Consider the following 25,793-nt stretch of genomic DNA (forward strand, 5'->3'; position numbering starts at 1 on the left):
GCTTGTCTTAAAATATCCAAATTGAACCAATTAATATGACTTCCAAATAAGTCAACAAATAAAAAAAACATTATTTAAGAAATAAGTTATATATATACAAGTTGAATTTTATCATTTTCATTTCATAGATATACACATTTGACACTGTAACATTGGGTGTGATGAAATAGATATTCATAAAGGAATTATTATACTGTACTTGTTTGTATGTAGACATTCAGAAACATATTACTATACCTGTACATATTGCACTTATAGGGTCAAACAAACAAATACATTCCTCAAATATAAACAACCATGTTTTTTTTTTTTTTTTGCCAAAACCTCTGGAATTGTTTTTACAATATACAGTATTTGGTCTGTATTATATTATATTGAATCCTATACACTGGCTTCCTTCAAGACACTACAACATCTTGGTTCAACTACCAAACAAATTAGTTGGGCTAAATGGCCTTATTCGTAACTGTTTTATGTTCTTATGTCTTAGAAAAATTAAAAAAGTCATACATTTGCATTTCTAAATATGCATATTGTTATAGCGTTGTTAAATGGTATATCCTGTAGTAACATAATGATTAATCATTACTTAATTTGCTTAAGGAGTTGTGTCTGTTTTATAATTATGAAACATGGTTGTTGTTAACTGAAAATGCAATACTTGTTAATGACCTCTAGAAAACATCACTCAACTTTGACTAACCAGGACTGACAAAGCCTTGTGGCATAACTGAGTCCTCAAACGTCTATGCTTGATATGCACAGTGAATTCAGTTTTGACTGCATGTCATAGGTTGTTTCAAGACTTTTTGATGCAGCATAAATGATGTTCAGTTGCCCTTGCATTTTGTTGATTTGTGATTGCAGAAAAGTCTGGGTAAAAAACATATATTCATGTATAAGGCACATAATGATGCCTCCTACTTATTGAGAACAAAAAACTGAAAGGAATGCCCTTGAAAATTAATTCAAAGGCAGAATAACACCACTGTATTATTGTTATTTATTTTTCAAATAAGCAACTAATCAGAGCAATAAAAGCTGAATGAATGCCTTCACATAAAATTACTTGGATTCACTTAAGCGTGCTAAGAAATAAATGGCAGTGTCTCGTTGTTTAATTTTTCTTTGCCAGTCTGTAATGAACCATTTCATTTCATTTAGCCTCTTGTAGTTTGCAAGTAAAAAAAAAACAACACTAATATAGAAAACTGCATTTCCATATACTTTTCAAATTCAATTACTATAACGCTTCATACCCTAGAATATGCAATATAAATGTAACTGTATATAGAAAAACTAAGTTTTGCTTTTACTTTTTTAAATTGATTTTTCAGTAACATTTCGCTAGATAAAGGAATAGCAGTTTTCTCCAGGAAGGTTAGGTAACCACTCTACTTATACAGTAACAGACTCTCTTTAGTTACAGAATCGAAAATGTTATACTAAGAATGCTTGCAACCATATAGGCAACATCACAGCACTGCACAAAGAATTGGTGCACATATTAATTATATTATTTTATATGCTATTCTTACAGTACCTCCTTTTGACTGTCTCATATTACCTTATAATTAGTTAAGCTCACATATACTTGTAAAGCTCCTAAAACAACTATATCTATGCAAGCAAGTATTACTAATAGTATTCATATTATTAATGAATCAATTAATTATTTCTAATTATATTATTATACACAATCTTAGGGACACTACCTAATGCTGTATTAGGTCTAAGAGACTTGGTTTAGCCTTTTTTTCATTTCAGTATGTATATTTACTGAATCGCTGACATATAAATAACCTTGCCCACTTTAAAATTATTTTACTTGAATTGATAACAATCTTCTTTGGTGTTCTTGGTGTTTCTCCTTTCTTAAAATGCAATGAAAAGAAGTACATTTTCACACGAAACGTAATCAGTCACCATATTCTGTGTCTAAAGAAGTAATGATTACTCTCCATCTGTTATTGAGTCTGTACGTCTCTGTGAGCCCAGATTCAATAACAGATGGGAAGTAAAATGCAAGTTTCACTTCCGGGTTTGAATGATGATATTGTATGGAATTCATAACTGGATTTAACACTTTTTGCATGTGCTGTGCATGTGTTGCTTTTAACAGCCGCAGCTCCCAGCTTTGAGCCAGGCCCTGCAAGGCAAACAGTTATGGGTACTGTGGGTAAAGACATATTGCTGGAGTGTAAACCCCAAGCATCTCCCAAGCCAAGCATTATCTGGACGAAAGGAGAACGGAAAATCCAGCAAAGCAGGAGGTACGTCATACCTGAGCGCTTCAGCGGCCACTAAGCTTAACAGCCCCAGAAATAATCCTGATCGTTCTTTTGATATAATTTGGATCTTTGACTGCTGTTAAAGAGTGTGGAGTATGTCTTCTATTGTGGAATCCGTCTTTGACTTGTCTGGGTCTCTGTACTCCTAAATGGTTCTGGTCATTGAACCTAACAGAAACATAGTGCATTATACTGCTGTATAATACAGCTGTATTTTTAGACATCACCTGAAACCATAAGGCAAACTTAATACACTTTAGCTTAATGGCACTAGATGATTGACATGTACTGTACAGTACCTCTTCTGAGTCCAGACGCAATCCATTTAATGCTTTTCTTTAAGAAAATACAAGCAACTGATTGAAAGTAAAAGGATGAAGTTGTCAACATCAAGCACAGTACAGAGCACTATGCTACTTATTTTACATTCTAATTTTACGCAAAACCAGCTGAGACCCTGTGAGTAAATTTTACCCAGTTTTCTAAATGAGGCATGAAATGGTTGGTTTGCAAGGAAAATATTTCCAGTGACCATGAACTGATATGAAAGCATATACTGTGTGTCCAGTATCTGCAACATCAAAATAGCACCAATCATTATAAGTGTACTTGCTTCTAACTTAGTTAAGAAAAATACCTTTGGTTTATCTGCAGAATTTCAGGGACCATTCCTGTTCTTCATCAACAAGCAAAGCCAGTCAATAATCAATACTTGCGATTTTATCAGATGTGCTCTGCAAATACATCCATAAGACCTTTTTTTCTGAAGAATGTGAAGTGATAACCCTTATAGTCACAGGCTTGGGAGAAAAAAAATCCGAAGCTTATGTCAATTACTTTTGTGGTAATTGATTCTCAGTTTAATAAGATTTGACTTAGGTGGACACTGGATAAAAGCTGATGTTTTGTTTTCTGCAAAACAGTTTCATAGGAGAGTAGTCTACTGCTATTAAATGTGAACTGCTTTGTTTTATGTGTACATTTTTTATGCTTTTTTGAAGGAGTCTGTTGTATGAATAGTATACAGCAGCAAGCTGGAGAAAGCTGCCTTTCTAATTTACTACCCAAATCTGATTCTACTTACCTTTTATTCTTTCCAGATTTTTCCTTGGTACAGGCCTTAGGTGCAAAACCTTGTCAATCTAATTAAATTGCAGTGATACATTTCTGAGTTTATGGTTTGATTAGATCAAAACCTTAACTCACCCACCAGCAGCAAATTAAAAAATGAAAACAAAATTGCACAGCCAGTCTCCAATGTGTAAAAGCATGAAGCCTCTGGCAAACAAACACCTACTGTATCATTAAGTACTTGGTTTGTAATTTGCGACTAGCAGGTAGGAAGAGCTTTCGATTTAATCTGGGCTTTAAAATTTAGTTTTCTATACTAAAGCAAGTGGAAATATTTGCCTTAGTTTTACCTGGAAGTTATGCTAAAACTTAAGTTATGCAGTTTGGATATTTAATAATAATAATTAGCCTTATATAGTGCTTTTCTGGACACTCCACTCAAAGCACTTCACAGGTGATGGGGACTCCCCTCCACCACCACCAATGTGCAGCCCCACCTGGATGATGCAACGGCAGCCATAGTGCCCCAGAACGCTCACCACACACCAGCTATCAGTGGGGAGGAGAGCAGAGTAACGAAGCCAATTCATAGATGGGGATTATTAGGATGGCATGAATGGTAAGGGCTAATGGGAAATTTGGCCAGGACGCCGGGGTTACACCCCTACTCTTTTCGAGAAACGCCCTGGGATTTTTAATAACCACAGAGATTCAGGACCTCGGTTATACGTCTCATCCGAAGGACGGCGCCTGTTTACAGTATAGTGTCCCCGTCACTATACTGGGGCATTAGGACCTACACAGACCGCAGGGTGAGTGCCCCCTGCTGGCCCCACTAACACCTCTTCCAGCAGCAACCTTAGTTTTTCCCCAGGAGGTCTCCCATCCAGGTACTGACCAGGCTCACACCTGCTTAGCTTTAGTGGGTTGCCAGTTGTGAGTTGCAGGGTGATATGGCTGCTAGCTAAATTAAATTCCAATTTGGACAATTTCACATCAAGAAGCAGATTTTTTTGCATGCTATGACTCTACACAGTCCTGGAAATACCTCCACATGTGAAAGAAGTAGTTCAACAATTGTATTGCTTTGAGTCACCTCATCAGTAATAAACACTTCTTTGTGTTTGAGCTGACACCTCTGTGCTTGAAATTGAACTCTTGTCTGCATTCGCACTCAGTTTTGTGTTTTGTCTAATTCTGATTTCACACTTCACTTGCTTTTGAACAATCCGTGTCTCTGTGATGATCATGTACTAATTTAGCACTGACAAGGCTGTAATGGAAATTTGAATGCTTGTTATGTTTTTTCTGTAAAAAGGAAAAAAAAAGTCCAGGCTGTACATGAGTGGCCCTAACCTTCTCCTGAAGCTATGCTCATTTCACCAGGCTCAGTAATTTCCAATAACACACACCCACACAGTATCACGTCAAACAGTAAATAACTGATGAAAATAAATAAGAGGCAGTGGAAGAAGATGGTGGGCCAATTGTGAGTGCAGGACAAACAGAGCAACAACTCCAGACATCATATTAAAATATATACAGTTATATAAATCAAATACTGTATAGATATTTCCTCAAAACATATAGCATGATTATTCAGGAAGATAACAGCCACCACTTCCATAATCTGCAATATTTAATTTTTTACTGTATGCAAGCTTGTTGCAGTAGACTGTACACTAAACTGTCTTTGTATTCACTACAATTTGTGCGTCCATGCTATTTTCTAATAATTTGTTTTTTTATGATATATGTTAATTGTGAGCATTTTTTCGCTTTTGAAAATGAAATTTACCCTGGTATAAAGCAGTTGTCATTTAAGCTATATTTGCTCATGTTAAAGAATCAGAATTGTACCACTTATTCATTGTTAATCTTGCTAAAATATTAGTAATTTCAGACAAGCAGATAATCCAGAACATTTAGCGGCTTTGCAGAAAAGCTCATTTCAGGAATCTGCATATAATATAAAATCTAGTAACAAACTATTATGAGGAGAAACTCTGTTCTGCAAATGCAGACAGTAAGTGCTCTTTTGTTTGACTTTGGGGTAAATTACCTATCAAAGTTTACAGATTAACGCTAGCCATTGCTATCTTGCAAGCTAAAATAAAGAGCAGTCCATGTGTCAAAAATGACGGAATAAATTGCCCACAACCTTCCCCCCGCTAAAACAACAGAGGATGCTCTTGGTAGCCACTGGACATGCATGAGTGAAAACAAATTCTCAGCCAAGACAAGGGGACCATCCAAATCTCCTTAATTAAAGCAGCACTTGGCTGACAACTCAGAAAAAATAATTGGCTCATAACAAAATGTATTGTCAGCTTTTAGTTTTAACTTTGTAGCTATGGGCCAAGAAAGGAGGGAAGTAATCATTTGAGCAATTAAAAATTAGGAAAAAAGGTATAATTACATACATAATTAAAAACTGCAATAAAAAGACGTGGGACATACTTTATCCATTACTGAAGTACAGCCACCACGTGGATGTGGCACAACATCTATGCGCCCACAGTTGCACTACATAACAGAACAGGTGGGCATGTGAGGTTCCTTTACCAGTCCACCAACTGAATGAAGGGGCATTTTTTTAGGAAGGCTGGTCTGAACAAAGCCAGGTGACAGGGATTAACACTTATAGTCTTACATAAAATGACACGGGACCTTTAGAGACCAAGACCAAGACCAAGACTTTGTCTAATATCCCGGAAAATAGAGCATAGGAGAATATGGTTGTCATGTATTGTATTGATAATACATTAGCATGTAAGTGTTTGAAGGGGTTGAAAACTGATCAATATTAGTGGAAGTAGTTGGATCCTTACCCATTCCAAGGTCTTGTTGAATTTGATGGCATGATGATAATGCCTACATCTCCTGCAAAAGCATTATTTTTTATACTTCAAAAAAAAAAAAGATGTTTAAACTGATGTACTGCATCTATTTTAAGACAAACCAAAGCACAAGAACATATGCTGCCTTCTAAATAAAGCTTTTCTGGATCATTAGAGATCTGCATCGCAGTGAAACTTGGGCTGCAAAGCTACCTCTCTAGTCAAAGTCCCTGATTCAGCTCTACTGGTTTCAGTTTAAAATACTGTCAAAATCTGAACATTTGCCCCAGGCAGGGAATAAAGGCAGGATAAGCTTTGGATGTCCAACCGGAATACACACAGGGTTAAGAATCTATCGTTTAGCAGCTATTCCTTATTCAATGCCTTTACTTGCGGGTTCCATGACATCCATATTCCCAGAACGGCTTGTTATTTATCACTGGGTGTGCCTGAAATTGTACACACAGAAATAATTTACAGAATTTTCTGCTGACATTGTATCTACTGCATTGTAGGCAATTTACTTTTGAAAAATAACCGTTCAGATTTCTGTTCTTAAAGTGTCATAGCTAAATGGTAATGTATAAACAACAAAAGCTCTGATAGTTCACACATCTGATCATTCAAATCATACTTGAGCTGCTTCTTACAAGTTTGCTCCTCGGACAATTTGAGATTATACAATTGCCAAAATTCTTCATCTTCAGTTTTCACAGTTCGGCATCTGTTAGAGTGATATGTAGAAGAGCATGATTTCTGATGTACTGTACACTAGCTTCTTGGTAATTACAATTTTTTGGGGACTTTATTGATGATCAGCTGACAAATTGAAACTTAATTAACTAATCAGTAGTTTAATCAAAATTTTTGTCCTCCTACAACAGTGTACCTGTGTCATACTGGTAGAAAATGAATGGCAGATCCTGTTTCCAGCACAGCCTGTGAAGTTGCACTTGTTCTATCCTGAATCTGTTTATTTTAGCCATCCACTGGATCATTTATAAAGTTGAACCTCACAATTTCATTTTCTCCTTTGTAGTACAGTATATGATTTATGTGTGTTTATAAATAGTGGCTTAAAGCAATATATACTTAATTAAATGTCAGATGTCTAATCCCTTCCCTTTAGTCGATCTTTGGAGTCTTTGATTGATGGGGAGAAGAAACTGTCCAGAGAGCCACTCCATATGAGAAGGCAATGATGAATGAACAGCCTACCAATTTAATCAGATATATTTCGTTACATATTTTCATAGGCTTAAATTTATTACCATTTTTATTCTTTCTCAGGTGAAGTCACTAACAATCTTCTTTGCTTTTTTCCTCTTCTCACCTTACTAACTAGAAGTGAATATCTGTAAGTTTAATTTTTATATATTTTTAGGTCTGCTGAAATAGTGCAGCTGGTGTGTAGGGGCATATGACTCCAGTTGCAGTATAAGTGTAGGCTATAAGTGAAATAAATAACCTTAATCTTCCAGGCTCTATTAAAATGTGTAAAATACATTTCTGAAATTAGGAATGTGTTGCCAGGACTCTATTATCAGTGCAAATGGCTTAATGTTGTATTTTATGATTACATTGGAAATGCTGGAAATGTTTGGATGTGTATCAGTTTGGCATGATTTCAGATGGCTTGATTGCTAATAAACAAATGGAATTTTCTGAAAAGGCCAGTTTATGCCTAACTTCCTTTGATGGTATATTATGCTATTCATAAATCTATGGGACTACTTTAACAAGGAGCTAATAAGAACAGAGGATTTTAAAAACGTAGATCCGAGTAATGGAAAAAATAATTGTGGTTGTAGGATATAAACAGCACTTCCATGCGTTTTGAGGATGTAATACAGTACTTGCCTGGTTGCCTGGGTGATTTTTTAAGTATAGGGATTTTCAAATATCACCAGTTGCCAAGAAAGTCAGCTCTAAATTAGAAGTCGATAACTGGAAGAGCAGGGATTGAATTGATGTCTTGCTCCGCACAGCCTTTTTATCTGACATTGACAGCTGTGCTGAGTTAATGAAGGTTTGTAATTAACATGGATTTCAGCTAATGTTCAGGGCTTTTGTTTTCTAAATGGAAAGTATTAATCCCATTAGTTTTAAACAACACTGTAGCCTGCACTAAAACCCAAAGCTTTCTGCTTTAAAGATGTACAAACTAGACGTAATATTTGCATGCCGCAGAAAATGTAAATTCTGACTTGCACACTCATCCCAGTTTCCTCCTTTCTGACATGATTTGATGTCTATGGTAACTTATTTTTCTGTTTTTTTTTTTTTCCTTTGGGAGGCATGTACTGCTGTGCATCAGAACCATAAAGGAAAATGGTCATGTTTGTCAACATTTACATAAATAAAATACATAAATTTTGTATGCCCAGATTTTTTCATTAATGAAACAGTGCGCCCAATCTTTAATGTGCTTTGCAGATCCAAACAAATCTAAAGCCTAAGTGCACTCCATCCTTTCGTATGCATTCTAAATTTTCTTACTTAGTTACTGCATCTTCTAAGTATAGTAATATCCTTGCAACCTATAAAATGTTATTTGGGCATTGTCAGCCTTAATACAGTAGATTTTAAAAGTTTATTTTGCATAACTAAATTAATTTATGACGTTTTAAGAATTTGGACCACAAAAAAGATTAATGTGAATGCATCCCAGTTTAAAACTATTACATTGACACAAGTTCCAGTCTTTATTCAAACTAAAAATACTGGGCTTTAGTTGCAATTGATTAAAAACAGAATGATTCATGTATGCATTAATTTAATAAAAAAAAAACATTTCAGTTCTGTGACAGAAGAAAAGATCGAAGGACTTAACCCTCATCTGTCTACTATATTAATATATTTTCCAGTGTCAGATATAATCATGACTCCCCTTTCATTAAAATGTCTTCTTGCGATAGTGTTTTCTTCTTCTGGATGTCTGACAAGCTTATTGATGCAAGCACTGTCTGAAGATTTTAATTCAAATGTGGAACACAAAGCATTCAAAATAGATTTCAAAATTCCCTGCTGTATCTCGAATATGTGTGGTGGAACATGCCATTAATTCAGACAATATGACTTTTTTTCTTTTTCTTGTCTTTTACAAAATTTGTTCTCTGAACATTTAAAATAATGCTCTTTTAATGTCTAGGTCTCTGTTCTGTTTTTAATTAAGAAGAACCATATACACAGATAAATTACCACATTCTATATCCTTCAGATAATCATATATTTTGAAGCATATTTCAATATATAATTTCATGTGAAAAGAGTATGTACTGTATTTATAGTCCTAAAGCAAAAATGTGGTTTTGTCATTCAAGAACAATACAGTATTTCCATTTATTTGCACACTTTAGTCAAGACATTGACCAGTTTGTTTAAAGTTCAGACAAATACATGATTGTCCTTTGATCTAAAGACTTCCTGACTTTCATGTACTGACACTTGCTTGCCAGTGTTTATTATGATATGTGTACTTTTTTTCCTTTCCTTTATTTCCATTCAAAATAAGAAAAAATAAATGGTTGAAATCTTTGAAAACACACTACTGACACAATTGGGGTAATCAAATTAAGACCATTTAATTGTCTGTATAAGAATGAATGTGCTCCATACTGTAATGAATGTGCTTTTGGAGTGGAGAATATCATTCTGTCTATGTACAGGTATGTCCCCCACATCAGGCTTCAGTTAACCTAGACTTCCTATATAGGAAGAAAAGGCTTATTTTTAATATTTGGTTTCTATAGAACTGAAGCTGTAGAATGTTCTATTATTGTTTTTCTGTTTCCTCAGCGGTCTCCTTCAGCAAAAGATAAGGAAACTATCTTAAAGCAACCAGTATTGGAAAACTGATAAGAAGATCATTGCTCTTACTTTTTTAATGAGATAATATTGACCCAGTTTGTCTGATCCAGAACTTCATAATTTCAATGCCTGCTTGTTTTTGTAAGTGCAGAACAGTCTAAAGCATGAGGAAAGATAGAAGCAGGAGAGATGCAAAACAGAGAAGCAAGTTACAAACACCACTACCAATACCAGCGTTTCTTTCACACCTTTAGAATGAAGGAAGACGAATGTGTGCTGACTGACTTATCTTCTTGCGTGACTGGATAGCTCAATTACTTGGCAAAACGCTAAATGATTCTGCTAGCATCTCAGCACTTTCAGCATGATGTAATGAGATTCTATTACTGTATTGACATAATCCCATTATTTTTAAGGGCATAGTAGAAACTGTTCTGCCAGTCTGGTAAATACAATAAATAGGGATTTTGTAAACAGCTGACAGAGTATCATTTATTCTGAAGGACATACTGAATCACGTTAGTTTCAAGACCTGTGGTACAAAAAGTGATCATTTCATACACTTAATTCTGCAAGATGCCCCCCCCCCCTCCTTCATATTTAAATAAAGTAAACATTTCCAGACATTCACTTAAAACCTCTTAAGTTGGTTACACAGAATTAGATGGTCAAGCAGGAATATTAGAAAAGCTATTATGTGTACCAGTACCGTAAAATACTAAATAAATACCGAACTGAACAGTGGACAGTGCACATATTGTTCTATCACTTTTCTGTGCTCATACTCATTAATTTGAGCTATAGCTAAAAATGTCAATTAAGTTCATTAATAATTCTTATAACCTTGGACTATTTTAGTCTGTGTCTTGTTTCTACATTTGCTTCTCTTATTGCCCTGTTATTGTCTTTTGGGTGTCTTCATTCTTTCCAGTCGCTGCAGCTGCCAATTCAAACAAAGGATTAAACAGCAACAAAAGCACAGTCAGGACATGGCTGTAATGCACTGTTGAGCCCCAATTAGAATAAAACCAGTGTGCAGCTGGGAAAGTTACTTCTATTTTATGTGTGCTCTACCAAAAAGGATAAGAAAGCATAACAACATTTTGTGCTCTAATTTTATTTAAATACTATATCGGACGTCAAAGTAAGCCACACTGCAGGGTGACGGTATCTTCGATGGGAGACCAGAGATCTCCACACTCCAGCTGATTTGTTTGTGTGGGACCAGGAGTTATGTAACTGTCACACACTCAGCCAAGTGAGACACACACAAGAAAGTGGACACACATGCAGATATAATGCTTTGGAACATCTTCACTATGTATGTGAAAAATATTTGCAAAAATAAGTTCAGTCGTGCGTATACCATTTCTGATCCATTGCTTACTGTGAAGACAAGATTGCACTTTGTGAATGCCCATTTAAGAATTCAGATTAGAACTTTTATGTGTACATTTATCATTTAGGATTGCTATTGATTCTTTTTCAAAGGATCACTATTCTGAGGAATAACACTCTCAGGATTGTGAATTCGACTAAATCTGATGAAGGCAGCTATGTGTGCCATGCAGAGAATCGCTTTGGTGGTGCTGAAATGACAACCACTGTATGGGTTAAAGGTAAAAAAAAGTACTTATACTGATATTTCATATTGTATTAATTCAATTTATTAACAACGGAGCGATATTCAGTATTGTTAGTTTGCTGTCTTCATTTGGCTGCTCTATGTTTACATTTTATAATTACAATTCCATCATTTGGACTGGTGTCTGTATCTGGTCATGATGGCATAAATCAATGATTGACGTTTAATAGTCGTTACACTACACGCTTCAAATGATAAATGAAAATGCCAAATCTTGAGTAATATAAATACCGTAACTATAACAGTAAAAATGAGTGTAAATAACTAACAAGACATTGCTGAGATCTATCCATTTTGGAAACAGATGTGCAAAATTGTACATGAGCTTTTTTTTAATTATAATGAGCTAAGAGATTTTAGCATGTGATGTTATGTGATATTACCAAGAGTGCATGTGATGTTAAGGAACAATGATAATACTAGGGACCTGTGTTGCGCTTTGTCATATTTCCAGAAGCCATGCGCCTGGAGCTCAGTCCTGTCCGAGTGGAGGTCACGGTGGGAGAAAGCGTTGTTCTTAGCTGCAAGGCCTTCCATGATCCTACTTTGGAAGTGTCATTCCTTTGGTTATTGAACAGGCAGCTCATTAATTTTAAGCAAGAAGGTGGACATTTCGAATACATCAGGACAGTAAGTATTTACATAAAAAATGTTTTTAGCAATTATCCTTTTTTTTAAACTTAAATGAGTCCTTTTCTAGTTTATCAGACCTCAGGTCCCTCTACAATTAGAGCACCATTGATAATGTTTATCAAGGCTTACAAACACCACTGTTTAAACAAGAGTTATATTGTATTTGTAAGTATTTGTAAGATTATATTTCTTCCATACAATACCTTCTGAAAAACATGCCCATGTTATAAATGCTATTTACTGTTGTTTATGATTCTATTTGTTCTATTAATTTCCTGGTAACACTTACAGATCTAAAGTGACACAGTTTCAGTTCAAGCAACAAACTGTTTATGCTAATGTGAACTTTTACCGAATTTTTTATGCCACTTCAAGTCTTGTTTGTTAAATGATGGGTTGACAAAAGGTGGAATTCTCACAATTAAAAGAGCAGTTTAAAAGGTCTACTGAAAAACTTTTTATTATCATGATTAAACACCACCCTCAAGTTCTATTTGAGTTTCAATAAGATCATAACAGGCAAAGGTATATTGAGTACGTTACTGTACATACTCCTTCTCTGAACTCCATAAAAATGTGTTTTTCCTTACCACTACTTCATTGTTTCTCATAAGTGGTGCATTCAGATAAAAAATAGGCTTCTTTCATCTACCTGTTGGTTGTTTGGTAATCCTGTCAGGCAAGATCTATGATACTTTTATTAACACACAGCTAAGGAGCAGCCACAAAGCAGTAGATAATTGGTAGTCCAAAAGTATTTTGAAATACCTCAAATGCTGTAGGGTTCATAGACTGTATTAACCCTGGTAATATTAATTATTTTGAGGGGACGGAAGTGATAAGAATTTAAATAATGTGCAAGTGCACTGTTTTATGAATGAAGATAATAGTCGTGTGAGGTGAAGATGGAATTAACTCACAATTAATTTGAAATGCATGTTTGGAATGTCTCAGTAAATTTGCTCATAGAAAGAGAGGCTATATTAAACTATTTTGGTAGTTGTAGTCAAAATAAAGAATATAAAATGAAACTTGGGGAAAGACCTAAGTTGAAGCCATTTGACAAGATAGCACAAACCATCAAAGAAGATTCTCTTGCTGCCTTTTATCTTTTGTTGCCAAAACTGGTTATTTTGATTATAGAAAATGTTTAAATTGCATTCAAATGCATTCTTTATGTGTTGATTTGGAAATGTGGTGTATATTTCTTCATTATGAAACACTATATAGCATAGCACATCATGAACAGCCATTCATCTTAAAAAAGAATACATAAATTCAGTTCTTTTAAACTTAAAAATTAATTTGGCCTAACTCCAGGTTTAAATTATTTTAGTTCCTCCTGATCTGTTCCACAGTACTGTGCTTTTCTTCAATTAGAAAACATTTATACTGCAGCACTAGAAAAGAGGAGGTACAAAACTGAACACAGAAGTTTTTTTTGTGCAAAGAAACAGCATTCAAAAAAATCTTCTGATCTCCTGTATGATATGAATTATTGAGAAGAACAAAATAATAACAGCATTCACCTGAAGGTGGTCATAACCACATGAACAATAAACGACTCCTTCTAGAATAAATCTTGTTTACCGTAAGCTAAGGCCTTTTCTTACATGAAAAATAATATGCTTAGGCTTCAAGGTTACTGCAGCTTTTCTAAGCTGTAAACTTTCTTCCTGCCTATTTTGCAGAGCCCTGTCTATAGGTTATGTCACAACCAAACAGCCTTGACAGTCAGCACAATGTACTCTCTAAGCGCTGCATTCACCCAGTAGGATTGTGTTCAAGATTGAATGCATTTGTTCAGATGGAGATACTTGAAACCTTGTTAAGCAGCGTATCAGAAAATAGCCTCTGATTCCAGGGGAAAATAGATCATGCATTTGATGGTAGGTGCTAGGGAGAGACACACAGTTAAGCAAACACAAATAAGCAGGATGAAAAGAATAAAGGGGTACAGAGTAGAGGGCACCATCTACAGCAGAAAACAGCTGGTAACGTGGGGATATTCATATTAGTTTTAGAAGAAAGGTATAGTAATCCATCAAAATAAGATTTGTAATAAGACTGTAATAAGTAAGAGTTGTAATAAATGGTTGAGGTCCTTGACACAGCAAGGGTACCAAACAGAGAGCAAGATGTCACCTTTGAGTTCACTACTGCTATAAGTACAGTGAGATAGCAGACTTTCCATCTGTCTCACAGAGTAGAGCAGACTTCTGCTTCAGAGGTTAGGGGGAGAATCTGTTGGAAGAAGCCCTACTAACAGTGTTGATAGGTTTTAAAGCAAAACATAGTTCATTTTAAAAGTTTGACAGGTTAGGCATACAAATGAGATGAGTAGTGGATAGTACTATAAAATGCTCATTTAACAGATCAGAAGGTCTTATGTGCCCAAAAGGGCCATTTTGCAGCTAATGGATGAACTTATGTACAGTATGTGACCATGGGGTATTTACCATCTGTTTTAGGGACAGTAATGTGTATAGTTAGTACAGCTCTAAAACGATGCTTTCGCTGCACCACAATACTTCACAAAAACTACACAAAAAATCCCACCTTTAGTTTTCAGTCTGAACCCTATTACATCTGAAGAAATTAATTTAGTATAATCCCTTAAGAACATGGATTTCATTTTGCTTCCTTAAGTCCTGCAAACAGAACTTTGGAAAGCATAATTAAATTGCGGCTTTCTTCTTTGTGGTTTTCCACAGCACAAAGGTTACCATTAGGAACATGTTATCTTAAGCCATTCTCTGTCTCCAGTTGACCTCTACTAACAAGGAAATAGGGCTACAGAACCTTTGGAGATTTAAAGTGATAGATCCACTTAGAAGCTAACCTTCTATCTCCCTTGCCTGGAAGCAATTCAGCAAAGTGGAAGAACAAGCAGATGTGTTGAGCAGAGGTGAGGGGGAATAGCAAGAGATGGAAAACAAGGTTTGCTAGCCATGAAAATTGTTGGTCAGCTTAGTTTTTTTCATATAATATCCAAACTGTGATCTGGCCTTCAGTGTTCAATCCAGCACTTCATTGCACTTACAGGTATGCACACACAGATGTCCTCTCACACTGTACAGCCAATAAGCTGAAAGCTTCTTTTTGAACTGCCAACCCAAAGTAAAAATACATACAGATGTTAACATGGAGATGTCTTGACAGAGAGCTTGGAGGTATCTTGACATAGACTCTCTGTCTATGAGCTGCAGTCAGGCTTACCCTAACCAATCCTTTAAAAACCTCAATCAATTCTGTGCCACAGCTGGATATTTCTAGGCAGTCATCTGTCATTGAGGACAAGACAACAGAAAAGCCGCAAGCAAGAAGAAGCTATTTGGCCCCTCCAGCTTCAGTTTGGTTGTTTGATCCAAATTAAGTTTCTTAAAAAGATACTTCATACCTACGTTTGTCACAGAATTTAGTCAAATTTTGTATTTTGTAAATTAATGAATTTGTGTAGACACAGTAGTTCATCCATAAAATAGCACACAATTTTAATAATTTGCTGTGCTAAACAGTTGCTGTAGATAATGAATTATTCCTAATACAGCCTGTGGTATTTCTTATTTTAAATTAACAAAATTGTATCAAAATTGGGTAGGATTTCTTAGACTGTACCTTCTAATGGTTTCTTTTTTAAAAATGTTGTATTACCCAGAAGGCAAGGTCCCAGCATTGGCCATGTTTTTTTTCCTCTCTTTCTCAATTTGTAGCAGACATCCACAGCAGATCTAATGATTAGAAACATCCTCCTGAAGCATGCTGGGAAATATGGGTGCCGGGCTCAAACCAGTGCCGATACCTTGTACACAGAAGCTGAACTGCTTGTCAGAGGTGAGCTTGTTGCTGCCATTACATAGTTTGGTGGTTTCCTTTCATCATATTCCTTCCTTGAAGGACCACCCAACATTCCAAATAAGGGTCACTTGAAAAGACTGCCTCAAGATGAAAAAGAGTGAATATACACCTAACCATTAGGATAGTCACACTGCATACTGTAGTTAGTCATACAGTTTTATGTGGGAGTTGTTCAACAGAGTCTTACAGCACAATTTCTCAGAGCTCTCTGGCTGAGATTTGAAACCAAAATTTCTATCACTAGGCTGTTGCTTGGGAACAATATTCCATCTTATATTTTATAAAGAGTTGTGTAAACATTATTTCTGAATTCATTAGCCTGCTTTTGTATTTCTTAATACAGTGAAATTGCACATGGAGTACTGAAGGCTTTTGCACACAGTTTGGCAAAGAACAAGGCTTTACTTTGCTTCTCCCCATTGTGATCTGCAACAGATACAGTATTAATGTAGCTTAATGCAAGTGTAGACCAAGTGCACAGTACCTTTCCTTTCCAGCGGTCACAGTGCATTGGTTTTCATTAGGTATACCAGCTGTCTGCCTTTCATTTGCAGCTGTTTCCTCTAGAGCCATTGCATATTTGCAGTGGTGACAGATTTCTATGGGTTCATTTCTTTCAGATGGCTGAAATAAACATATGTTCAGTGGTTTTAAACAGTGTAAGGTCTGCTGTAGTATTTTGGATGACTCGCAGCATAGGTGGCGTACTTGGTTTCCTGCTTTTTAAGAAAACCAGAAAGTTTGTTTGTTTTTTCCCTTCAGAGGTGAAGTCTTCCATTTGGATGAATTCTTTGACATATCATTGTATCGTTCTAACAGTATATTATCTGTTGAAATACATTTTAAACTTTTAAAATACAGAGTGTATAGGAATACATGTTTTGTGAATAACCATTTGTGGTTAAACTGGTATGGGTAAAACCAAAAATATACTGTATATGAATGAAAGGCAGTGATATGGACTCTGAATCTGTTCTCAATAACCACTTATTTCAATTCAGTGTTGCAGTGAGCACATGTCTGACCTTTCACAAACCCCAATACACCAGTCCCTCACAGGGAACACAAACACAGTAGCCAATTGAGAGACACAATTCAGCCCAGTTAGTATGTTTTCAGAGTGTGAGAGGAAACTGGAGCACCTACTGTACAGTAACTCTGTGGAGCCATGTGGAGAATTTGCAGAATGCACACCTACTGTAACTGGAATTGAATGCAGAACCCATGAGCTGTGAAGGTTACATTAACCGCTGTGCCCCCACACTGCCCACCCTGTGAGCAACTCCAACTTGAATACATTTAAAGCAGAAAATGACACAAAACTAGTTATTTACAGTGAGTAGTTTGGGGGAAAAATATAACTCATGCTAACATTTTGCTTTTTGAGTCTCGCCTGGGAAAGGCAGGTCCTTGGGATCAGGTGGCTGCTCCTTTCAGGAGACTCACTTGTGATGTACAGTATGTGACCAGATCTCAGAAAAGGCTCAATCGACAAAGACTTGAGACGTATTCTTGGATTACAGGAAAGGAAAAAAAAAACAATATATTTGAGCTCCTTCTGTTCACCATAAGCCCTTGACTTGGTGACTAAGCAGTTGAGAATAAAAAAAAAATGAAAATTGCTTTTCTTTGTCCGTATTGTTATTCACTTCTAGGTCCCCCAGGGCCTCCAGGAATTGTGATAGTGGAGGAAATTACTGATGTCACAGCAACACTATCCTGGAGTCGTGGAGTGGATAATCACAGTCCAATCACTACCTATAATTTGCAGGCAAGGAGCCCGTTTTCATTAGGATGGCAGACGGTTAAAACAGGTAATCAATACAGAGAAACACAGCCTTCGGGTATAGACAGTTTGGCTGGCACAAGGGAAATGTCATGGTGAGAAGCATGGCCTCTTAGGGTATGTTGAAGCCTAGTTTGTGGACTCAGTGTTTCAGTGTGGCTCAGAAATACAGCTGGACTCTTTGTTCATTACTCAGGTATAATTAGATTTGTGGCTTATAGAAGGGTTACCCTTTTGATTAGGCTAAATTGGGCACTTAAAAATCTACCAATGTACAAAATAAATTAATCTTAGAAATTAATCTTCCAATGGTGCATCACCTTGTGCAATAATTTAGGTCTTACTCAAAGTTCCTGCTGTATTATTGTACAGTGATATTTTAAAAGAGCTCAATTAAGCTTCTTCAGTGATCATAGTAAATGTCAGTGACTTTAATTCTTTGTAGAACTAACTTGACGTTTTTTCCCCTAATTAGTTTGTTTTTATCATTAGAATGAGGATTTTAAAACAACGTACTATTTTATCCCAATGGAGGATTTGTGGACTGTCAGAAGACTAATAACTTAATTTCTCTGTGGCATGACAGCAATGCCATCCATTTTAAGCATTTAATGAGTAGAGACTATGAAATTTAAAAGCATACATAATTTGTTTAAATACTTTTAGTCGGATATTGGCAAGTGGACATTCTTGGGGTGCAATGATTTGTTTCTCTAGGTGAACGATCCACCTTCTTCATTTTCTACACTCAACCCAATTATGTAATGACTTCAAATTTAATCAAATCCAATTTGGATTTCAACACCATATGCCATAACAAGCTTCTGAAGGAGTTTAGCATATGGAGCCTACATAACAAGTGAAAAGGTTTTAGGTTAGTGTCTGTAAACAATGTTTTCATGTTGATATTTGAATAGTCAAATTAATTTGAATAAGTGGCAGACTCACAAGATGCTTTAATAAGATGCATCAGTTGATAAAATGTTGATGTTCTTCACACTTCTCACATCAAACAAAGCAAAATGTTAAATACATTATCTGAAGGTGTCAAGAACAGTTTTATGCCATGTACAGTATACTGTATGTACTGTAGGATTAACCACTGTGTAAGACCTGCATAGGCATACAGTTTACTGTATACTGTATCACAGAATTGCCTTACCTACTGTATTTCAGCATTTTAGAATATATTTTCAAACATATGATTATGGATTTCATCAGAGGTTGAAAGGAATTATGTTTTTTGAGTCTCACTTGATGACTTCACTAAATAATGCATTTTTGCCCTTCCGTTTGGAAACTTTTCGTACAGCTTTTTAAAATATGCGGTACCAGACAATTCCTAATGAGTCTGTACAGTATGTCATCTTTTATTACACATGATGAACCATTAAAATGAATCCACTTAGTACTATGGCATGTGGTGGGCTAATGCTAGAATTACACAGAAGAGCTCCACTTGTACAAGACAAGAACAAGGCCTGGATGTATAAATAAATACGGTGTCTGCAGTTGAAAGGAGTCGTAGAATCAATTGGTCAAGACAAAAAAGCATAACTAATGTCAGTTATATAAAACAGTGTAGAAGTACTGTTAATTAAAAGAAACTTTTTCTCTATTCTTTCTGCGGACAAAGACTCTGCAATGCTAGAAAAATGTAGTCTAGTATAGGCTATTCTTCTCTGTTTCCTGTGCATGCCTTAAACCTCACAGGGACAGGGCTTTCAGTTCTCTTTTGTTTATGGTTTTAATTTATTTAAACATTTAAATACAGAATATATACCTAAATACTTGTACTGCATTTTACACACCAATAAAAAACAAACATGAGCTTAATAAAATAGATGGAAATTAACCCAATGTACTGAGAAATAAAAATATAGACTGCTTAAGTAGTGTGTGTCTTAGCAAGGGAGTAGTAGAGGGGCTGACAAAGTTGATAAAGTTAATAAATACATGACTAATGACTAATGGGTCATTAACCGATGCATGGAAATGAAGTTAGATAACAATTCAACCTAATTGGAGGAAGCCAATGAAGTGGTTCCAAATTGTTTTAAATTCAAGTTCTTGGTTTTTGAATGACATTATTGATTTGCTCAGCTTTTGGTTGTCTACCGTTAATGAGAACCATTGAGAAAAAGACATTTTGCTTCTGTCCTTCCAATTAAGCAGAATAACCGTATTTACTATATGGGTGATAATAACAGAAAATTTTACTTGTACTTGTACTGTACTTGAGTTTGTTGATTTCAACAATGAGACAAAGTGCATCTGGATCTGTTGGAATATTCTAGCAGGTGATGTCAGATAACAATGAGGTTATTTGGGACTTTTATTCACAAACAGGGGGACAATACCAGAATGTATTAAATTGTTGTCCGTTAATTGTGGTGTGAAAATGTCTGTATCAGTAAGTCCCAGGAAAAAGGAAAAAGCCTTTTTTGGGTGCAATGGGTTTTATAAAAGAGCATGTATTGTGTCAACTGAACTTTTACATTTATGTGGAACATTTGACATTTATTCTGAGACAAACAAAAAGACAAACAAAAAAGGGCTAATTATTCTGAAAATAAAATAAACGGATGCACTATTTAAATGGTGTCTTCAGATGTATCTTAGGTAAGGTCTTTATGAATAGAACACCACGTGTTTCACGGACAAGTAATATCTGGGAACAGGTTGCACAGTGGCCCTGAAGCTGGAAACTGAAGGTTGAAGTTCACAATCTTGGAGGATGAGTCTTGTTAAAGGACACCCTTTGGTACTTAATTAGTACTTAATTTTGGTACATAGACTTGGAGGGGTGATTTTCTAGTTGTTTTTTTACACAGATCCTGATCCCGTGACTGGTGAAATGGAATCTGCCATGGCTATCGAGCTGAACCCTTGGGTTGAATATGAATTCAGGGTGGTTGCAACCAATGCCATTGGAACAGGAGACCCTAGTGCCCCTTCTAGGGTGGTCAGGACAAAAGAAGCAGGTATTTACCAGTTCACATAAAAAAGACATGTGGCCTATATTGTTACATATTGTATTAATATGTAGCAATGTACTAGAAACTGTATCAGACAATTTTATTGGGCTTCCAAGTGGCTCAAGTTGTAGCACCTCCTGCTGATAGTACAGTTTGAGCTGTATGGCCAAGATGTCATCAATTTAAGCCTGGGTTATGTCATGAGTCAAATGTGGCACAGATTACCCTGAAAGGTGATGTGCAATTATTTACAAAGTTAATTCAATCTACTGAAGGTCATAGTCTGTTAACTCTTAGTGAGAGGTGAATGGACTGTCAGATTTTAACAAAACAGCCTTGTGTGTGTAGAGTGGCCAGGACCTGTCAGTGAAACAGTGGTGCCTGTGACCTGAGACCATTTGTAAGGGTGCCCTTACATCACTGTGAGATGCAATATTCTTCCTGTTGGAGCTAAATGTCCTGTAATGTGGTTATGCTACCGTGTGAAAAGTTTACTGTCTCCGACAGGTGGATGTGTTAAAAAAGCATGTCTGCAAGTTCTCAGTTTATTCAGTATGTAATAGAAAATGTAATTCCAAAATTTTGGAACATATGTATTACTGTTCCACACATTTTTCCTAATCAATGTGAGAGTGCATTTGCATCCTAAAATACATAGTATACATAGTGTGCATTGTTAAAGTGTACATAATTAAGGACATTGTTCAAAATGAATATCAAAACTTATATTCTTTGCAAGAGCATTGTAACTATCTATTATGCACATTTAAATACTGTAGCTATAATGACCTTTGTGTTTAGGAATGACTTGACAGAATCTACAGTAGTTATGTAAAACAATTATCTATGCAGGTAGCCTAATGGCAATAATTTAAGTGTTTTAAGTAAGACTAAGATTGGAATTACACGTGTAATGGAAAGTGTTATGAATAGCTGTTAAATGTAATTACAGAGTTACAAATGGAACTCCTAGTGTTGTTTAATCAATAGATATGAGTGAAATCTATCAGATAAATGCCTCTAAGCACACAAGCAAATTCAGCAACATTAATGTTTGGCTGGGTTTGCACAGAACGGTTGGCATTAATATTTAACACCTGCCCAGTTTAATTTAAATAATTATCACTGAACTGATGTATCCTGGGACATAATACTGTCACATGCTATCAAAGCTTTTTGTACATATTCATTTTCCTCTGTAGTTTTTCCCTTTCTTTTGAAATCAGCCCATTTATCCTTAAGACGTGTTTAATATTTATTTTTGCTATCATTCTGTTTTAGTAGTCAGTTCAGAATATCATTCCCTTAAAGGAGTTTAAGGGAATTTTCACCATGCCTTTTGTTTTTTGTTGAGATTTAATATTTATTATTTCACTTGTGACAAGTTTACAAGAATGTTCCTCCAAATTATTTTAGAATGAATGTAAACTGAAAAGTATTTATCATTTTTAACCAATTACTTCAGTGCTAATTTAAAAAGTTTGCATGTAACACATCCAGCTGTTCAGTTAATGCAACCTACTGTCATGTGTAATATATTTTAATTGATCTGATGTTCCCTTTGTTTTTAATTTAAAAAAATAAATGTGAATGTTTCATCATTGTGCATAAAACAGCTTCAAGTACAGATGAACTCTGAACATATGTAAAATGAAATTACATTCTTTATCTTTAAATCTTTAATGAGCCACCTACTGTAAATTACTTAAAAAGAAAAACACAATTATCCATGTAGCATATGTAACTATTCTGTATGGAATATGAACTTCTGTGTATTTTGGTATTTCACTAATTGGTTAAACAGATGCTACAAAAGAGTATGATGAAAAAGTACTACTTAGCTACAGGTGGTGCAGGATCTTTGCAATTTGTCATTCATAGCAGATTGTGGTCTGTATGCATCTTTCTGTGATATCACAGTTTCGGTCAGAATTTTGAAATCTTAACGTTTCATTTCGTATTCATCTGTTTGGAAGCACGAGCTGTCAGTGAACTGGCACAGGCAGCCAAGCACAAGTCCTCAATAATTTTCACTTTGCAAGCCCCACAGTGCTTAAAGCAAGAAGTACTGTAGCATCAGATGGAGGACAGGATGAAGTAGATTATCTCTTATGATTATATAGAGTATACATTTCTAATGTCCCAGAGTATTGATTTCTGTAGCTCAGTCTCTGTATTTGAATCTTAAAAACATCCTTCAGCCTTTTAGCCAAACAATGTTTTTAATTTTCTTGTGCAAGATAAAAATATTCAATCTAGTTTATTCATTTCTGTGTTCAGGAGTAACGTCAGAGCATTCAGAAATAGCCCATCTTGTAATGTCTATGTGTTTGATTACAGTATTTCATGAGATAAAGCTATTGTCAGAAAGATGTTTTTATCATCTGACCTCCATCAGCTTTCACACATGCTCTTCACAGAGACAAGAATTATATGTAGAAAAAAAATGAGTACCTGAAAAGCAGCAATAGCAGCTGAAAGAATGGGCAAAATGAAGGCAATTTAGCAGGGAATTTCTTTTCTGTTTGGTGGTGCCTTTGATTGATTGATTTTGATTGAAAATGTAAGCTAATCTGCAGTATACAGTGACTATAGTTTGTTTCGATCAGTTTTAATATACAGTAGTTGGCAAAGCAATTATTCAGTTCTCTCTTTTTTCAATAGAACTTCTGAAAAAGTCCTGCTCTGCCACCCTCTCTTCACATTATACCCCAGCTATCTACCACTATTAAATTTTTAATTGGTTGAGAAGATGAAAATGAGCTGGTAACATGAATTCAAACATGTTGGGTGTTTGAGTTAACACAGCCAGGCATCTTTCACCCTGAGGCTTAGAACCAGTTACATTATCTATTCCCGGAGAACACACTCCTGGCACTGCACTGCATTTAATCAGAATGTCTCATTTACCTGCTGCAGAGGAGATTAAGGCACTTTAATGTGACAAAATTTCCAAAGGCCTTATTTGGAAAATGACTGGTTTCTGTGTCTAATTGTCTACCTTTTTTCAACAAGTAATACAACAATACAACAATTTCAACAAGTAAAACTATGTCTCATTTCTATCTGTTTTAAACTCCGTTTCGGACAATTGTCAAGTCTGGTAAAATACTGTGTCTTTGATTTTCCATATCCATCCTATGGGCTTAGCAAGTTTGCATGTTCTTAAAAAATAGCATTTTATTTGCATAAGTAGTTTTGGAAGAGTGAAATCCTGACCTACAGACGTTTCCTGTTTTAATTTCATAATGCCTGAATAATAAAGCTAATAGAGTGTAAATGATAGCGAAGACATCACGTGTTAGAGACGTCCTTTTTTTTCTCTGCAGTTCCCTCAGTGGCCCCAGCAAATGTCAGTGGAGGAAGTGGCCGGCGACATGAACTGGTTATATCGTGGGAGGTAAGGCCTGCTACTCTGCTGGCTCCTAAGGCCTAATTGAGGGATTGTGTGAAAGTAATGGAAGTGACATGCTGCAGTATTCAGACAGTTTGTCACCTATTAACTGCTTATAATGTCCTGAAATCCATATAACTACAGTACTTAATGTAAGGTAGTAATTGCAGCTATTAAACAAGTGCTTCGTGGTTTTAACACCAATTCAGATCATTCACTTCTCACTAGTTGGAAATTAATGCACATCTCCTCTTGTCATTTTTTTTCCTCTTCTCCCCAAACTTCCCAGCCGTAGACTTGTAAAAAGTTGAATTTTTGTCATTAATTGAGAATAATGTCTTATAAGGTTTCAAAGTTTGCAATATATCCTCTGACATGAATTATGTTTATAAAACACCTGTTCTCTCATCACACTGCTTTATTTTGGCATATTTATCATAGATTTCATAGCTGGCATTCCTTGCTGCCCACTTTCTGCGTGTTTCCACTTATTTCTCAACTTCATAGACGCTCTCCATCAGTCGTTTTAGTTTATTGCTTCTTGCTCATTTTTATTCTTAGTTCTTTTTTTAGTTCAGTTTTTTTCTTACCTGTTATTTCTTGACTCTGCCTTCGGTAAGCTCTGCAGTAGTTGACATGGTTGGCTGGGAACTTTGTCTCTGCTGTTCCTGCCATTTCCCTGATTTTGTTGCGGTCTGCTGCGTTGCTTCTTTTCCCTAGTCATGGTTCTGGTCGTGTGGTCCCTGATACTGTGATGTTTTTTGCCCGTTTGTTTCACTATTCAACCCACCACTTTTGTGCAACAACCCTTGGTTCACTGTCCGGTTATGTGCTGTGTCCTGCGTCTACAGTACTGCCATTGCTGGATTATTTGCTGGCTGCTACTCTACAATTTTCTTGAGCTTCTTGGTCTGAGGAGGCATTACTTGTTGTCTGTAGAAAACACTGTATTTCCCCAAACTGGGAAAATAATGTTTTTGTTTTTCAGTTCATTTTTTTTAATCCTTCAGTCTGCTTATTTTCCTTCCAGTAATCATGATGTTTTACTCTGCCTTGAGATTATTGAGTCTGCCACCCCTCACACCCTTTGCTTCCACACAGAGCGAGTTGTTTGAGCACTGTCGTAATTCGTGAATTCTGCACATATATCCATATCAGCACAGGGGCTCTGGTCACATATTCAGTAGAGGTTCCATTTCATCCCGTCAGCATTCACTTGAGGTCTAAGGCATTGGTTTTAGCTGTCTTTGGTTGCATTTGTTTTAACTGGCAATATCCCACTGTCCAAGCTCTCTTTAATATGTGGTTTTTAAGCAACAAGACTGTGTTTCTCAGTTGGCTTATTGCTAACCATAAAGTAGATTTTCTTTTTGGATCATGAAACATGATGTAGGGTGGAGGACTAACTTTGGTGTAACACTAGGTGGCACTGTGTATTAATGTTAGCAATTCCATGCCTTGACTACCTGTGGTTCTGCCTCATGTGG

The 25,793-nt window shown here is 35.9% G+C and overlaps 1 protein-coding gene across 5 annotated transcripts in view; it reads left to right on the forward strand.

Annotated features, from left to right (window-relative positions):
• cntn5 (contactin 5) overlaps positions 1-25,793 on the forward strand; it is a 199,297-nt gene that overhangs the window by 160,996 nt on the left and 12,508 nt on the right. For 4 of the 5 annotated variants that reach the window (XM_088639027.1, XM_088639029.1, XM_088639031.1 and 1 more), the window contains 7 exons: positions 2,123-2,273; positions 11,504-11,631; positions 12,112-12,287; positions 16,004-16,124; positions 17,804-17,962; positions 20,769-20,918; positions 24,242-24,312. In XM_088639027.1, the coding sequence (XP_088495153.1) occupies positions 2,123-2,273; positions 11,504-11,631; positions 12,112-12,287; positions 16,004-16,124; positions 17,804-17,962; positions 20,769-20,918; positions 24,242-24,312 (956 nt within the window). The remainder of the gene's footprint in view (positions 1-2,122; positions 2,274-11,503; positions 11,632-12,111; positions 12,288-16,003; positions 16,125-17,803; positions 17,963-20,768; positions 20,919-24,241; positions 24,313-25,793) is intronic. The other variant, XM_088639030.1, reaches the window with a different exon arrangement.

Source organism: Lepisosteus platostomus, chromosome 7, assembly GCF_059453375.1.
Source record: "Lepisosteus platostomus isolate fLepPlt1 chromosome 7, fLepPlt1.hap1, whole genome shotgun sequence".
Taxonomy (NCBI): Eukaryota; Metazoa; Chordata; class Actinopteri; order Semionotiformes; family Lepisosteidae; genus Lepisosteus; species Lepisosteus platostomus.